This window comes from Rhinatrema bivittatum, chromosome 5, assembly GCF_901001135.1.
Source record: "Rhinatrema bivittatum chromosome 5, aRhiBiv1.1, whole genome shotgun sequence".
NCBI lineage: Eukaryota > Metazoa > Chordata > Amphibia > Gymnophiona > Rhinatrematidae > Rhinatrema > Rhinatrema bivittatum.
Window position 1 is genome coordinate 55,735,451 of NC_042619.1, and position 17,884 is coordinate 55,753,334.

The following is a 17,884-nucleotide window of genomic DNA, read 5'->3' on the forward strand; positions in this document are numbered from 1 at the left end:
GGGGGTCCCTGGAGCGATCTCCCGCTCCCGGGCCGTCGGCTGCCACTATTCAAAATGGCGCCGATGGCCCTTTGCCCTTACCATGTGACAGGGTATCCGTGCCATTGGCCGGACTCTGTCACATGGTAGGAGCACTGGATGGCCGGCGCCATCTTGTGCTCCTACCATGCAACAGGGGCTGACCAATGGCACCAGTAGCCCCTGTGACATAGGAAGGGCAAAGGCTATCGGCGCCATTTTGAATACTGGCAGCCGACGGTCCAAGTGCAGGAGGGTGCTCCCGGACCCCCGCTGGACTTTTGGCAAGTCTTGTGGGGGTCAGGAGGGTCCCCCAAGACTTGCCAAAAGCCCCTGGTGGTCCAGCGGGGGTCCAGGAGCGATCTCCTGCACTCGGGCCATCAGCTGCCAGTAATCAAAATGGGGGAGGGGATTTAAGCCTTGGCCCTTCGTATGTTTCTTGATTTTCTTGATATACTGTATCTTGTGCCTTGGAAAATGGGGATAAGAAATAAGAAGCAACTATCATTTCAACATGTATTGTTAATTTTGTTTTAGAACCAGATAAAAACTGGATTATAAAGCTGTTTTTTTCACTACAGGGATTCCCTATTTTTAAATAAGATTAAGATATTTCCAGATGTAGCTAAGGATACTCAAAGGAAAAGGAAGCAGCCTCAAGTATAGCAACTTGGAACCATGCTTTGGCTAAATTATCTTTCTAAATATGCCATCAAATATCAAGGTATCTACCTTATAAATGGCCTGTGACCGACGGCCCGCAAATGCGCAGTAGAGACCAGCTCTACCGCGCATGTGCGGGCGAGCACGTCACTCTGAGGCAGCTTCAGAAAGAAAAAAAAATGGCGGCGTCCAGTGGCAGCAGCGGGCGGCGGCGGCAGTACCGGCAGCGGGCGGCGACGGCGGTAGCGACGGCGGTAGCGGCGACGGCGGTAGCGGGCGGTAGCGAGGGAGGGAGAAGAGAGAGAGAGGGAGGGACGGACTGAGTGGGAGGGAGGGACGGAGAGAGAGAGTGGGAGGGAGTGACTGAGTGAGAGGGAGGGACTGAGTGGGAGGGAGGGATTGAGTGAGGGGGAGGGACTGAGTGAGAGGGAGGGAGTGGGACTGAGTGAGAGGGAGAGGGGGGACTGAGGGAGGGAGTGGGACTGGGAGAGAGAGGGAGGGAGTGGGACTGAGGGAGAGTGAGTGGGACTGAGTGAGTGAGAGGGAGGGGGGAGGGAGTGACTGAGTGGGAGGGAGGGATTGAGTGAGGGGGAGGGACTGAGGGAGGGAGTGGGACTGAGGGAGAGGAGGGAGGGAGTGGGACTGAGTGAGAGTGAGTGGGGACTGAGTGAGTGAGAGGGAGGGAGAGAGGGGGGAGGGAGTGAGTGAGACTGAGTGGGAGGGAGGGACTGAGTGATAGGAGAGGGAGGGTGGGGAGGAGTGGGTGAGGGAGGGGGTGGTGAAGAGTGAGGGGAGAGAGAAAGAGGGGGAGGTGAGAGACAGAGGGATGTAGCCCGTTTTAACGGGCTTAACGGCTTGTAAAATATATATTTTATGATCCTCCTCAGCTTTCTGCCTTTCTGACTGCCAGGTCTAGACCATCTGGAAAGCCCTCTGTTTCTTCTTCTGTTCTGTAATATTTGAACTCTGGATATTGTCACTAATAAGACACAATAAGAGCCTTTCACTGACTGACACTTGTAATTACCTCAAAACTTCAGTTCATGGGGGCCGAAGGAGGGAGAGATAGGAGGATCGCTGAGCTCTCCAGGTGGCGGTAATCTCACTTTAAAGAACTGTGACCAGCTATTGCCGTGTGACATCACTGCCTGAGACGGGGCTTCAAAACCCCGCGAGAAGCGGCGCATAGACGGGGTCGAAGGAGGGAGAGAGAAGAGGATCGCTGAGCTCTCCAGGTGGCGGTAATCTCACTTTAAAGAACTGTGACCAGCTATTGCTGCGTGACATCACTGCCTGAGACGGGCTTCAAAACCCCGCGAGAAGCGGTGCATAGATGCCGCCGGCGCATCGCCTAAGCTGCGCACGCAGCTTAGACTGGCTTTGACCGCCTTTGCTTGTCTGATTGATAGAAGTTTGTGTGTTGATTTATGGGGCGTAAAAGGAAGGCCAAGGCCTATACCTCATCTCCAGTTACTCCTAGGCTTGGTCCGATGGACGCCCATTTAAACAGACTCAATATGCCAAGAGAGGACAGTAATAGAGACTCGTTTGAAGTCTCTTTAAGTCCTGGCATAGGACCCATGCCTTCACAACCCCCAGGAGCAGCGACCGTGGATAAAACCACAGGAAGCGAGACTGCTAATGTAAGTAGAGAGGAAGTACTACCCGAAGAGGTAGTTTTTAAATCTCTACAATCTTTGTCTTCCTTACATCAGGAAGTTGATAATGGTATTCCATCTCCATTTCAAGTGAGCATCCAAGCAGCTGATGTGGATGCTTCCAAAGTGACATTAGGGGACTTATGGAGGATGTTATTAAAACTTGATTCCAATGTTACCCAAATTAACTCCTCCTTTTCATTGATGGTTAATAGTAATAAAGTAGCAATTATTGAACAAGAGAAAAAATTAATAGATATAGAAACTAAAGTGAATAACTTAACAACTAATGTTCAAAATATACAGTGTTGAAACAATGTGAATTTCAAATAATGTGATTCTGCATAATGAAATAGAAAATTTAGAAAATCTGATGCGAATTAAGAATTTGCATTTTGTTAATTTTCCTTATACTAGGTTATTGTCTCCATTTGAGATGTTTGTTAAATATTTAAAGAAAAATTTGGCTTATAAAGATGATGAAATCCCCTCTATTTCAAAGATCTATTATTTCCCTCTAAAAATAGTTGATAGGCCTGGGGGACTAGATGATCTACAGTCCCCAGGTATATCAACTTTTCTGGAGGATTCTTTAGATGTGATAAATAAAAGGACAACATTGTTTTTATCCTTCGCTCAAGAAAGGGATAAAGAGTTCATATTTGAAAAATCCTTAAAAAATCGTGAAATGTTATTTTGTGGTCAAAAGGTATTTACTTTCCCAGATGTTTCCAAGGCTACGCAAGGTCGTAGAAAACAGTTTCTTATGTTGAAGGCGAAAACATTGGAATTAGGGGCAACTTTTTATTTAATTTCCCTGCCGACGTTTTGTCATTTACCAGGGGAAAAAGTTTATCTTTACATTACCTGCACATATGGAGATTTTTTTGAGGGATAAAGAATCAGAGAAGTTGAATCAGGTTCAAATAATGGAAGTGGGTTAGAAATTAAATAGAATCCTCCTCTTTCTTTGAATTATTTTTGTTTTGAATGATTATTGTTTAAAGCGGCTCTCTTTATAGGGTAAAATGTGCTAATTGAATTGAATGTTATTATTATTTGTTTTATTGTGAAGATATTATGTGGCACAATTTTATTTACTTGTTTAAAGTTTGAAAAAATCTTGTGTACACAGGCTGTGTGATTGAAAATCAATAAAAATATAAATTACAAAAAAAAAACCTTCAGTTCATATATTTTCTTTTTTGTATATTGGTTCATCCCCTCCATTTTGTGGACTGGTTATAGCATCTTGAATTGTATTGTAAAATACATAATTTCCTTTTCTTTTCTTGATGCTTTTTTCTATGCAAGATTTGTTCTTTTATTGTTAAATGAAAATTAAACAGTTCTTTAAAAAGTAAGATATGTACTATAACTTGCATGTTATTTTAAAAGTTGGTTCAACTACAGGAAAATTCATGGATTTGAATGTGGATTTGAGCTCCTGGAGTGGGTTTACTCTTGCTGAAGCCTGCCCTTATTTGATGGTACATCTGCCATCAGGCTATGGCTATTTCTACCACATCTGTCAGTAACAGCTAAGGAGCGGCAGTGCGTGCACTGGCAAGTGAAACCCTCCCTTAGAAACCACTACCTAATCTCAGGCCTGGCTGTCCGTCCACCTGAGTTTGGCCATTCATGGAGACTGCGGGTTCTTCTGAACGATTCCCGGGCTGGCCAAAACCTTTGCAGTTCAAACTCCGATCCACAAAGGAGGGGATTATTGGTTTGTTAGGCTGGTATTCCTTTTTTTTTTTTGACCCTGCAGTTTCATCCTGCTCCTCTGGGCTTCCAGCTCAGCCAGAATAGGGGATATGAGCCTTCTTCGTTCGCAGCCACCTGGAGATTTTTGTCCCTGCTTTATATCCCCTCCCTAGTTCTGTCGTTGCGGCGACCGTCCTGGGCTGCTTCCAGAAATCTGCGTTGATGGTCCCTAAATATAACCACTAAGAGGTCCATCAAATAAGGGCAGGCTTCAGCAAGAGTAAAAAGCTGAGCCGCTGACTAACTTTAGTTCGCTGGACAAACCGCGTTTTAAATGTCCCTCTCTGGGCAATATACCCCGACAGAAAAAGACAGCGCTAGGGGCATGTTTTTACTTTGTGCGGGCAGAGTTGATGTTCAGTGCGGGCCAAAGTTACTCTGGTGACCGTGTCCAGGCAAACAGCTGTCCTAAAGTTACTCAGACAATTTTGTTTAGGTTAATTTTAGACTGGATACTCAGCCAGCATGGATTCAAGCAGAGTATCTGGAAAAAGTTAACCAAAGTTGCTGAGTAAACTCTAGCCGGCCACCACCAGATGAATATGGACCTCTACGCGTCACTGTGGCGGGAGGATTACGACTCTCCTCGGGGACTGTGAATGCTCTCTCTCTGCAGTATCCCCGGCCCCAGCCGAGGCAGGGAGTGAAGAGGCAGGGTTGGGAATCCAACTCAGGTCCCTCTGCATGGCAGCAAACAGCACTGCCGCTGAGCCAGCTTGCTCACATTGTTGAGAAGTGTCCTCTAATTCAACAGGAGGGAGGGCTTCAGAAAGTCAGTTTTGCATGGTTTGGTGACTATGCACATGCTAAATCAATATATTCAAGATTTGAGTAGAAAGCATGTTCTAGTAGTTACAGATGCTCAGAAAATCCTACAAATGAATCCTTACTCCGTCTACTAAATCAATCTTTCCTTTGACATGGTATTTGCCTCCCTTAATAACCATAATAATAATAAGAGCTATATGTTCTCTTTTCTCTTCAGAATCTGTCATAAGGTGACTAAGAACTAATGGATTCTGACTGCATATAGCCATATACATGGCATGTCTCCAAAAGAATATTACTGTAAAATGTCTCACAGCCCTAAAACTTACCAATATTCATGTGAATACAAAATATTATTGTTACTAATAATATTTAGTACAGCAGCACTTGTACCTTTCAAAATATTCAAAACTTGCCATTTTCCAAGGAGAAACTCAAAATGCTTGTTGAATCATTTTGCGGTGCTAGAAAATGTTTGCATTTTGTGCCCTGGGTGCAGTCAGATATAGTCAAGACAAGCTTGGGATAATATGGCACAGCGGGCCCCTTGCAAAACTACCTCCTCCACTGGCGTGACACCCCTAAACTCAGAAGTCCTCAGGAGACGAGGATGAGGTATGAATAATGCCCAATGACACCTGTCTGCTTGCCCAGAAATGACCGATTCCTGTAGAAGAAAAACCTTCAGCAGCCATGGCCTATTTGACATCTCACAGGAAACTGCACCACATTTTGTGGTGGGAGTTAAAACTGCACGTGTCACTGCATCAAGAATATAAAACATAAACTGTGTGTGTATATGTGAATATATACAGTACATATATTTGTTTTGTAAATGAGCCTACCACTTTAATCCATTAATAACCGTGTGGTCTTGTTCCATCAGCCCCTTTATCCTTTACAAGATCCAAAATTGATATAGGTGAGAACTCCATATTGAGCCACCAGAGCATTTAGAGAAATTCCTCCAGTGTGGCTTCATGCTGATAAGATTCAAAGGGAAGCAGGTGTTTTCTGCTGCAATGCTGAATCAAATGAATCCTACTATGTTTGGGGCAGAAGGTGGGTTTGTAACAAGCACACACTCAGCAAGCAGAGCTTAAAGCTCTCAGTACTGCTCCCACTTCAGATGGCTCCCTGCAAAAGTTTCCTCCGGATTTTCGGTAAAGTGTACGACAGTACAGCCACTTAGCAATACTGAATCCAGCAGTTCAGTCCCAGAATAATGGGAGCTAGGGTTAACTAAACTTATAAATTGTAGAAATATAAAAAATTAAAAAAAAAGGATTAGAAAACTATGAATTCATTTTATTAACACTAAAAAAAAATAAAATAAAATGAAAGTCCTAGGGGCTTAACTAAGCATGTCCAGGTCTCCAATCTGAAACGACAGTGCAAACCAGGGCTTCCAAAACCTGTCCCTGGGACTCCACAGCCAGGCAGGTGGCTTTCAGGGAATCGACAGTGAATACCCAGGACACAGATTTACATCTGTTGGAGAGTCAGCCTATGCTAATTTCTCTCATGCATATTCATGGAGGATATCATGAAAAACTGCCCTGGAATCCCTAGGCCAGGGTTTTAGGAAGCCCTGGTTTAATTAATCTACCTGGAAAAAAAGAAAACCTGAGCTCTTACGTTAGACTGCCATTTGAGAATTAGCAGCACTGTAAAGAGAGGAACCCAATCACGAGCCTTCAGCACTCTCTGCTCCGGGTCCCTTCGCCGGCAGTCCTGACGTTAACATTCCTGGCATTTTACCACAGGAAATATAAACGTTTCAGACCCAGCAGGGTGCAATCACCGCAGGCAGATGAGGCCAGGAGGGCCGTTTGGTCTGGGCCTCAAGCTCAAAAAGGGTCCTTAAATTAAGAGACACCTGCTGGAAAAACTTATCAAATGTCAAAAAATGAGCAGGAGCCAAACACAGAGCTGCAGATTTAAGTAAATAAGAGATGCAATATGGTAAAAGACATAATTATGGCTAGGGACCCAAAAAGCTGCGGGTGGCCGGAGCCTCTCTGAATCGCTGCACGTCCCCGAATTCACAGTGAAACTTTTATCCTCCAGCGTAATCGAGAGCACGGCATGGGACCAGCATGGAAGCAACGCCTTTCCACCCTCCGTTGTCTTGTTTTTTGACAGGAAGCACACGTGCCAATGATGCCAGCTCTCTTGCATTTCCTAGGCTGCCAGACCACTCTGCATCGCAAACATTGGACACAAGTCACACTACCCGGAGGGCTGAATCACATGCTCCATGCCTTGATGCGCACACAGCGCCAGATGCCTCCTGGCTTGAGGTCACCTAATCCGGCACATTTCACAGCAGTGGCATTTACCAGCTGTAAACGTCTATGTTCAGCCTTTCAGGGTCTTTCTCCCAGAGTTTAATCTTTTGCTTTGGAAGAAGGCTCTGCAAACAGCAAGCAGCCCTACGTTGCTCTAAGTCCACCCCCCCACGCTTTCCACCTGTACACAGTGTTACCTCGCCGTACATTATTCAGTTGGAACTGCTACCTTGTGCATTAACTTTTAATGCTCCAAGTACATTTCTGTGCTTGCAAACCATTCAAACTGTTATTTCTAAGGGCGCATTTCATTTCTATTATTCATCAGCATGATTGAGCAAAGCTGTCCTTTATCCAGGCTCTTGATCAGAGCCAGTAAAAGCAGCACATGAAAGGCAGAGAATGCCAGATACAAAAGGAAGAAGATCAGAGACTTACAAACAATGCCACTACAGCGATACTGCTGCACTGCTCGGCATTTTTCCAGCAATCTAGCACAGGGTGGGATTGGGTGAAAGATGCCAGGACATTTTTAAAAAGCTGTGTCAGAGGGTTTTCAATTACTTCATACCGGACATGAAGCTTTATTTCAGTGATGGGAAGGAGTGGATACCTGCAGCTCAGAAAGCAACCCAAAAACCGATCCGAGATGTTAACAGGCCGTGCGTCTACAAGGAGAAGAGCCTGACATAAAAGCCCCACCTACAATGCCTTCTGCAGTATTCTGCAGGCCAACCCTTGAACCTTTCCCAATCTATCCTGCGCACGTCAAACGACAATAAAATCGGAACACACGCATGCCACAAGAAATTAGTGAAATCAGTCTTTCAATGTACAATAACTTGGACAATGGCTGTAGACAGAAAAGCAGCTTTTTTTTAAAGTGAAACTTACTGCTAAAATAAGATACATATTAGGAGTGAATTTGTAAATCAGTATTCAATTTGAATCTGCCATCAGGTTCTGAGATTCCCTTGGGCAGTGTAAGATGTAATTTAGTAAGAGTAAGGGCTACTGAAATGGTACAGAGTTTGCATCAAAAGCCAAGAGAGATGAGATTTAGGGATCTAAATGTGTAGACCCTGGAGGAACGGTGAAGCAGAAGAGATATGATAAAGACAACCAAATATCTTGCAGCCTGCTCCTGAGCCTTCGGGGATGCAGCTTGTTGATGCCCCACTTTGTGTGGTAGTTCCCTGGGCCAGCGTGACTCTACCTCACTCCCTCTGTGGAGGAGCATCGCTCCCGAAAAGAGGGAATCTAAAGGGGAGTGCCCCTTTGTGGGCTCCTTCGAGAACAACTGGAGGACTGGGGGCTAGCATTACTCAGGGGTGTAGGGTAGGCTGAGGGTATTGGGATATGAGTGGGTGGGCGAGTCCAGTGTTACATGGATTATTTTATTAGCTGGTTTATGGCTAGTGAGAGGAGGTTTGGTTGAAATTGCTTCCAGTTTGAGATATTGATATCTTTTTGATGTATTGTTTTACATGAATTTACTGATATATTAGTTTCCTGATGTATGATGTACTGATGTTTATTTTTGTACTACTTTTTTCTTTTTAAATCACTTTGGATTATACTTTGGTAGAAGGAAGATAGCCTAGAAATGTAAATTAACATTGCTTATCATACGATATTAAGAAGGCAGAGGAAGCAAGCCTTTTTTCAACAGAAAGCAAGTTCTAGAACAAGAGGTCATGACATGAGGCTCCAAGGAGGCAGATTCATGAGCAAGGTCGGGAAATATTCTTTCACAGAAGAGGTGACGGATGCCTGGAATGTCCATTTGGAGCTGGTGGCGGGGGCTAAAACAGTAATGGACTTCCAAAACACAAGGATACGCACATAGAATCCTTACCTGCAAAAAAAAAAAAAAAAAAGTGAAGAGACAGCAGAGGTAATTAGTCCCAGGATCTGTCTGGCAGGCTCCAGGTACAGTCAGAACTAGAAGTCCTGGTGGAAATGCAGGGATTCATGCTGCCAGGTCTATCTGGCAGGCTGCTAGGACAGAATTCATTAACAGCTGGGTTTGTCTGACGGGCCCGCAAGTACAGAAACATCTAGTAGCCCTAACAGAAATGCAGGTGCTAAAGGAGCTGGAGAGTAGGCTCCATGCACCTCGTGCTGACCGGATAGATGTAGTTGGTTGGTAGTGGAAAGGCCACCTGGATGTTGGATTATTGTTGGACATGTGTGTGTGTGTGTGTGTGTGCGTGGCTGTGTGTGTGGGGTGTTCAGTGTCACCTAAAAAGAGGATACTGTGCATGCTCAGTTACCCAAGAGGGTAAAATACAATGGAGAAAGATGAACAAAAGTGTCTTGGATAAGAAATATCCTACATACAGTCACGCTCTTGTGGCTGGCAGCTGAGATACATCCTTGGCAGTGTGGACAGGAATAACTGCCATCATCCATTATGCTACTAAAGGGGTAATATTCAGTTACTGGCCAGATTGCAAAGTTCTCTCGATAAACTTACCCGGCTATCTTTAGAGGGTTTTTCCGTAATGCAGCCACACCACTGAACATAGCTGATCATCTTAAAGAGAGCTAGATACATTTATCCAGCTAACTCTAGGACTGCTCTTTGGTACGACCAGAGGGGAACCTTAGAACATCCCTACATTATCCAGCTAAACTTTAGATGGATAATGAGTTATCTATCTATAATTCAACCAGATAAATACCCACAATATCCAAAAGTTGGCATTTAGCCAGATAAACCTGCCTAAATGGCTCTGAATATTCACCTCTAAGTTTTCAGAAGTTTGTGCACAAAGCAAAAAAAAAAAAAAAAAAAGACGACATGCATGCCTATTATGTCAAACGTAAGAATGATGGCTGCTGATGTTTAATGTGAAAACATACTATAGCCACTCGTGCTGAGCATAACATTTATACACCATGAGAAAAAAATCACTGCACAGCATCCTAGTCCAGATTATATCAATCATTCAAAGAGATTTCTATCCAAAGAAGAAATGTATCGTAAGTCATAGAAAAACAGAAAAGGAACAAATAATCCACCCAGCCTGTCCAGCAGGCTTATGCCAGTATCTGCTGCACTGTGCAAGTAACCCCCATGCTTATCAGTTTCTTAGACAGTAAACATCAGGGCCCTCGGATGCTGTTTGAATCCAATTTCCCTTAACTGTTGCCGTTGAAGCAGAGAGCAATGTTGGAGTTGTATCAAAAGTATCAGGTTTAGTGATTAAGGATAGTAAGCGCCGCATAAGCAAGTTACCCCCGTGTTTATTTGTTCCCCAAACCGTAAACGTCGGGACCCTCAGTGGTTGCTGTCTGAATCCAATTCCCCCTTTCCCACTGCCGTTGAAGCAGAGAGCAATGATGGAGCTGCCTTAATAGTATCAAGGCTTATTTGTTAAGGGTAGCAACTGCCACACCAGCAAGTTACCCCCAGTTACCCCCATGCACTCTTATTTAGGGATCCACAGTGTTTATCCCATGCCCCTTTGAATTCCTTGACGGTTTTCATCTTCATCACCTCCGCCAGAAGGGCATTCCAGGCATCCACCACCCTCTCCGTGAAGAAATATTTCCTGATGTTGGCTCTGAGTCATCATCCCTGGAGTTTCATGTCATGACCCCTAGTTCTATTGATTTCTTTCCAAGGAGAATGTTTGACGATTGTGCATCATTAAAACCTTTCAGATATCCGAATGTCTGTATCATATCCCCCCTGCACCTCCTCTCTTCCAGGGTGTACATATTCAGATCCTTCAGCCTCGCCTCATAAGTCTTCCAATGCTGACCTCTCACCATTTTGGTGGCTCTTCTTTGGACTGCCTCTATCCTGTCTCTTTTGAGATACGGGCACCAGTATTGAACGCAGTACTCCAGGTGAGGCCTCACCAAGGACCTGTACAAGGGCATTATCACCTCTTTTTTCTTACTGGTTATTCCTCTCTCTATGCAGCCCAGCATTCTTCTAGCTTTAGCTATCGCCTTGTCACATAATAATCTTATCTATTTTATTCTGACAAGCAAAAGCAGGGTAATGCTCCTCTTAGCAGTCTTCAAGTTTGAGGTTACAAACCTAGCAGCACACCCGATTCTAAATAACAAAGAGGCCGATACAATAAAGACGCGGGGAAAATGGGCACTCAGTGTTGAGCGCCTGCTTTCCTAATGTGCGCCCAGCCACCTCACCTGAGCATACGATACAGTGTTTAAATGAGGGGTCACGCTAAAAAGGAGGTGCTAGGGAAAACTACACGCCCCTAGCACCTCCTTGGCAGCAGGCGCCCAGAAGAGGTGGCACCCGTTTTCCTAACTTGTGCACAGATACAGATTGGGAAAATAGATGCTTGTTAAATGAGCATTTTGGACGCGCTAAACCCCTTATGGTATAAGGTGTTGTGGACTCGCATGCAACCCCCCCCCCCAAAAAAAAAAACCAAATAGTACTCATCAGATGCAAATACATGTTGATGAGGCTATTAGCTATTCACCCAGATACAAAAAAAAAAAGTGCGCCCGCCGCCCGCTCCGCACATCCATGTCCAACCGTGGGTTAAACAGAGCGCTCAGCTGAGCGCGCTGTATTGTATAGGCCTGATTGTTTCGACACATCTAACCCAGCAGCAGGAGCATTTTCTGTTGATGCCAATAGTTCTAATGGGGATGATAATGGCACCACCACAGCATGTTTAAATCTGGCAGGCCAGCACTTCTTCCCTGCCGGTCTTGTGATGCATGAGATCAGCAGGGAGAAGGGGAAATGCTGGCTAGCAAGTGATGAACATGCTCGCAGTGCTGGTACAGCCCCACTCAGAGGGGGTGGCCCGGCAGGAAAAAGGTACGAGGGGCAGGGATGCTGGAGAAGTGGAGGAGAGAGGCAGATGCTGAGAAAGGGGACTGGATCACCAACTTCTGAGACATAGATATAATAACTGATGCCACCTGACTCCCTCTCCCGCTCCCTACCCTGCCTCCCCCACCTTTCCCAGCATTTTAAATCACTGAGAAGGCCTGACCGTGTCTCCTGCCTCCTCAGTAAACTCACTAAGGAGGACCTCCACACTCCCCATCCAGGCACCTCAGGGATTTGAAATGTTCTGCGTGGCTCTTCACATGAAAAGAAGGAGGGCCCTGTTCTAGAACAGGCAATCAGCAGATAGAGTAGGAGGTTAAAAGAAAGCTCTCACAAACCGCAAAGCACAAAAACAAGGTTCCCTTTCTAGGTCTCTTGGGTATTTTGATAATCTCTGGATGTCTTCTTTGACAAAAATTGCAATTTTAAAAACAGTATGGAGACGAGAGGGCAGCCATCTATAAAATCCCATGATGCACTGCAGGTGATGATGCCCCGCAGCACCCTGCTGAAGGAGGCAGACATAGTTATGAATGCCAGGCACAGTCTAGGGCGCACTGGAAACATTAACCCTTAAGACAGACAGAAAGGGTTGAAATCTTAGAAATGGGTGACCATAGCTGCCTACTGACAAAGCAAAGAGCTGCGAAAACCTGTGATGTCAAAAAACCAAAAGTCTCTTTCTGTTTCTGCCAGTGACAGGAATGAATGTTTCTGCATGCCACGAAGCAACACCCTTGAGACCGACTGCATCATCGGATTACCACCACCCACCCCCCCCACTCTCCAGAGCCTATGCAGGCTAAAAAAATTGCAAACAAAGTATGCAAGATCACCCTAAAACAAAGTTAGAATCAACAACAACAACAAAAGAATTAAAAAACAAACAAAACCCTACACAGCTCTTGAGCAGAAAGGAGCGTCATCAAAATAAATGAAGCTTTTCCTTTAAGCTTTTGCTGTTAACCTGTTTTGGTATTTATTTCAAACTTTTTTTTTTTGTTTCCCCCTAAGGAATAGGACCAAGGAGCTTCTTACTCAGCCAGTTTGTAGTTCTCTGGCTACGAGCTAAAGACTACCGGTTGAAGCAGTGAATAAGATGCTGTCTCCCACTTCACCACCAGACAAATACTGACTGCGTCATCTAAGCCCTTGGAGGCAGGAACAAAGCATTCATTCGGTTTGTATTTTAATCACTCTCCTTCGACCGGGGTCTCTTCTACACACATACTGTGCTGCTGGCGTCACCCTGCCTTGTGCACTGGCGTGACTTTGGCAAATAACAAAACATCCAAACTCAAGAGCAACCCCTTTCTACATGAAAAACAGGCAGTAGCACTCAAATGTTACTCGCACAGAAGCTGGCAGGACATCCGGATGTTCCCTCAGGGAAGGCTCCCCCACAAAGAGCAGCCAAAAAAATGGTCATTATTCAGGCAACTGCATCACTTATTGGGGAGGAGAAGGCAGAAAGCAACATTTGTTAGGTTCCCTAGAAAAAGACCTCTGAAATTTCAAGAAAAACAACAATGAAACTGTGCCAAGTTAAAAGTTAATTTTTAAATATGGAAAATGGCACAGCACGTGTCTAAAGTTGCCCGGCCTATAATCACACCACGAATCACTGCTCATCAAGGTGCACTATTTGTCTTTTTAGAAATAGATGTGTTGTAACTTACAGCAATGAGGGTGGAGCTCCTCTGGTCCCCTGGAGCCGGGGCCGTCCGCAGCTGCAGCTCCCCGTTAATCCCACTGCCCTCGGTATTCAGCGGGCGCTGGTGCTTGGGCTGGGGGTAGTCGGGCGGGGGGACGGCGCCGGCCTTGCTGTGCTTGGTGTTCTTCCTGGTGCTCTGACCATGCTGGGCCAGGTTCAGCAGCTGCAAGGTGCTCTCCCGCTCCCGGTCCGAGTTCTCCGCCCGGCTGCGCTCGTATCTTCCCTGGCAGTTCAGGTGGTGCTGGCGACAGACCGTGATCCGGGCGCGGAGCCGTTCCACGATGGCACTGTGGACCTGCGGCGCTACCGAGCCTCCTCCGAGGAGTCCCGGGGCTCGGACCCCAAGGCCTGCTGAAGGAGCCTGGAGGGGAGCGGTGTCCCCCATTCTGCCGCTGCCGTTTCCCCACAAGCACAGTTCTTTTAGCAATGGAGGTAAATCAATTTGTGTTCTGCAATTTTCTTATACTGACAGCGCCAGGTCTGTTTTACTGCTGAGGACAAGGAACCTATTGGGGGAAAAAAAAAAAGCAGCAATATTATATATATAAAAAAAATCTTGTCCCACCCCTTCAAAAAAATTCTGATTCAATAGCTTTGATCAAGTTTGACAAAACTCTTATCTGAACAGGGCAAATGCCGAGCTGAATCAGTCAATGTGGGAGACCATACAGAATTTTATTTTTTTTTTTTAATTAGTTGTTTGGTAGCCCTTCCCAAGGGCAACATATTTCTGTTTCAATCAGCCAAGTGACTGGGAAACTCTCCGTTCGAAGTCAACCAAAGGCAAGCTGTTGGATGAAAGGATTTTAGTTAATGGCAATGTGGCAGCCTCAGAAGCTTAAGTCTCTGCAATTAGTGAGCCGTCAAGCTCCCCTTTACTCTTCGGTGCTCCTTATTTCACCAGTTTCGATCCCATGAATGCTAAGAAGAAGATGCCGCCAAAAGATAAAAAAAAGATTAAAAGAAAAAAATACCTCAATACCTACAAGCAAACAAAAATGCAGAGGGGGTGCTGATTTGCTGATGGACTTTACATTCTTCGCATCACGCTTTTTCTTCCATGTGTCCAGCAACTGTTGAACACAGCCCTTACGTTTTCAAGGAACTGTATTTTTTTTTTTTTATACGTACAAGCTATGCTGGTATCTTCCTCAAGATCTCGGTTTCCCACTCCTCTCTCAGGATCTTAGTAAAATCAAGATAGTGCAACGAGCCAAAAAAAAAAAAAGGGAAAGTCTTCAATGAGTAATTACAAATTCTAGTGAAACTTACAGCCTTCCAGTGGAATGCAAGGAGGGCTCTTGCCAATCAGTTTTCTCTGCATTTTCGCCTGTTCCATCCCCAGAGCAGGGGCTGGAGGTGCAGCGCTGCCATGACCGCCTCCCCGATCGCTAGGAGAATCCGCGCCGTCAGCTTGCGCTCTCCCCTTTCTCTCGATCGCGCCCGTCCTTCGCCGTCTGCCGAGCCTGGCTCTGCACGACACAGGCTCTCATTGTGCGCGGCCGTGCGGCTCTCGGCTTCGGAGGCGCTGCTGGCCGGACGCAGCCAGCACCGGCACGGGAAGGAGAGCCCCCCAGCGGCGAAGGGAGTGAATGCAAACGGATTCCCAGCGCCTCGGTGCTAAAGGGAAATGTGTTTACAGCTTTATTTTTTTTTTTTTAATAAGGCATCACTGATACTAAACAGAGCTATTGCGCTCTAGTTTCTGGTGGAATACATACATTTTATTTTCTTGAAGCAGCATTACATACAACATAGAGGTCAACTTTCAAAGGATTTAGGTTACTAACTTTGGAAGCTGGCCTCTTGACTTGGCCCCTTTTGAAATGGGCCAGGGCAGAGTCCATAAATTAAAAAGTAAGGGGCTCCCGCGATGGAGTTAGGGTAGGAAAACAAAGTTAGTTGCTTAGCACTGATTTCCAGCACTAGACACCAAACATAAAAGCCTAAATCCAGAACAGAGTGACAGTGATCTGGGCCCCCAGGCAAGAAGGGTCATTGGCTAGGAGAGAGTGGGCCCTCAGCCACTTCCTTATTGCCTGATGGTCAGTCTGCCCTTTTCTAAATCTAGGCAAATGAAGAGCAGGCCAACAATTTAGATGGATTTTCACCTGAAAACGTGGAAGTCAACATTTAGAGAAAGGTAAGTGGCAAATTTATCAAGGCAACTTTTCACTGACATTCAGTGGGACTTACCTGGATAAGTCTACCACTGAATATACACGGATAACGTTTCTCACATAACTTTACCTGGATAAAGTTAGGACAGCTATTTTTCCAATCAGACTTATGTGTGTAAGTAACTAATTGGAGAGCATTCAATATGTGCCCTCATCAGTTAACATTTATCCCCTCTCCCGAAATATCTGCGAAAAATCCATTTTTGTCTGGATACATTTTGTGCTTACAAAAGGTTGTGTGCACAAAATTAATGTGGTTGATGGAGAAAATATTTGAACATTGGGTTTTGTACAATTAACTAAAAAAGTTATCCATGTACAGTCTTTCTATATCAACCAATTAGAAACATAAATACATAAGATTCATGATGCCCATTTTCCCCAACTAATTTATCTTTACAATTCCCTTCACTCCCTCAGGGAGCCCCTGTCTTTATCCCATGCTTTCTCAAATTCAGATACGGTTTTTCTCTCCTCCACCTTCACTCGAAGGCTGTTCCATGTATCCACTATTCTTTCTGTAAAGAAAAACTCCCTACACTATTACTCCCAAGTCTATCCCCTTTCATCCTCATCCCATGACCCCTCACAGTCTAGAGCCTCCTATCTGTTGAAAGAGGCTCAGTTCCTGTGTATGGAAACCTTGGAGATATTTTGTCTATCCCCATGTGCTTTCGCATGAAGATCACGAACCCTTTTAGCAGCCACACTCTGGCCTGAGACAAACAGGCTATTTATTTATTTATTTTAATTTCTATGCTGCCTATTCACAGCTTAAAGCAACATACAAAACTTTGCATACACAATATGTCAGTATATATATAAAAAAAAAAATGAAACAGAACGTAACTGACAGACAAGATAAAAAGTTCTTTATTGTAGGAACAAAAGGTACCATCAGTTCATCATACTTTCGTGGTAATCTCATTGCGCTAATTATTCTGTGTGTAGCTCTCTGCTTCAACGGCAGGGGAGCAAGACTGATACTTCACTTTCAATACATAGCCAGCATGGCTCTCTGCTGCAACGGCAGGGAGGGAATGAAGAAAGGTGGATCTATATTCAGGCAACAACCAACAAGGAAAGCCCAGGCAAGGTAAAATAATGTTGAGGTGTTCTCGTTACATAATGGGCTGAGCTGAAATCACTGAAAATGAGCAAGCCATGAGCCTCATCAGCAGTGCATAGGCAAAGTTGGGTCCTCCAGGAGTATGTGGACACAAGTTGCTGACTGGGAGGCAGCATCAAGTCTCCCAGGAGGACAAGACCCTAGGCTGATTGGGAGGTGGCATCAGCTCCCCTAGGAGGGCATAGACCCCCCATCACTGGATTGAGAGGCAAGGCAGATCCCCCAGGAGAAAGCAGATTACAGAGATTAATTGAGAGGCAGAGTTGGGTTCCCGAAGAGGGTGTGGATCTAAAGCAGCAGTCTGGACATAACAGATCTCCCCTATCTTGACCAGTAGTATCCGTGGCCCAGTTGCATTTCTTCCCATTGGAGATATGGGGTACAGTAGGAAGGAAAAAAAGAAGATGGTAACTGTATTGGATCAAAGTGAATGGCAGAGGTTCTCTCTCTTCTATATGGTGGTATTTTTCTGGGTGCTAACACTTCCAAATAGCTAAAAGTGCTAATTGATATCTATAGAAATTGTATACAGTTGTGTAGTCTGAGACTACTATCCACAATTAGATAAATATGCTGTTGGATATTGGATATCTTGTAGAAATGTATATAGTTGTGCAGTCTAATAAAACTTGTACATATTTGAAAATACTGCCAGTCCTGTTTACAGTCCCATCTGTTTTGCAGAATTTCCTGGGGTGAAAGGAGGGAAATCCCACCCACTTACACCTTCTTCCCCAGGTGAAGGCACCAGCTGCCAAGTACACAAGGACCGATGGAGTCTGCCCAAGGGGTCTCATTCCAGGTTAGTCCCAACCCATAAGAAATTGCCATAGTGGGTCAGACCAAGGGTCTATGAAGCCCA

At 45.1% G+C, this 17,884-nt stretch overlaps 1 protein-coding gene across 2 annotated transcripts in view; it reads right to left on the reverse strand.

Annotated features, from left to right (window-relative positions):
- Nucleotides 1–15,289, reverse strand: part of MAML2 (mastermind like transcriptional coactivator 2) — a 454,266-nt gene extending 438,977 nt beyond the window's left edge. Inside the window, exons 1-2 of one of the 2 annotated variants that reach the window (XM_029602381.1) lie at nucleotides 14,986–15,289; nucleotides 13,679–14,219 (exon numbers count right to left, since the gene is read on the reverse strand). In XM_029602381.1, the coding sequence (XP_029458241.1) occupies nucleotides 13,679–14,098 (420 nt within the window). In that variant the 5' untranslated portion in view covers nucleotides 14,099–14,219; nucleotides 14,986–15,289. Of the gene's footprint in view, nucleotides 1–13,678; nucleotides 14,220–14,699; nucleotides 14,847–14,985 lie in introns of those variants that run through there. The other variant, XM_029602382.1, reaches the window with a different exon arrangement.
- Nucleotides 15,290–17,884: the final 2,595 nt, after the last annotated feature.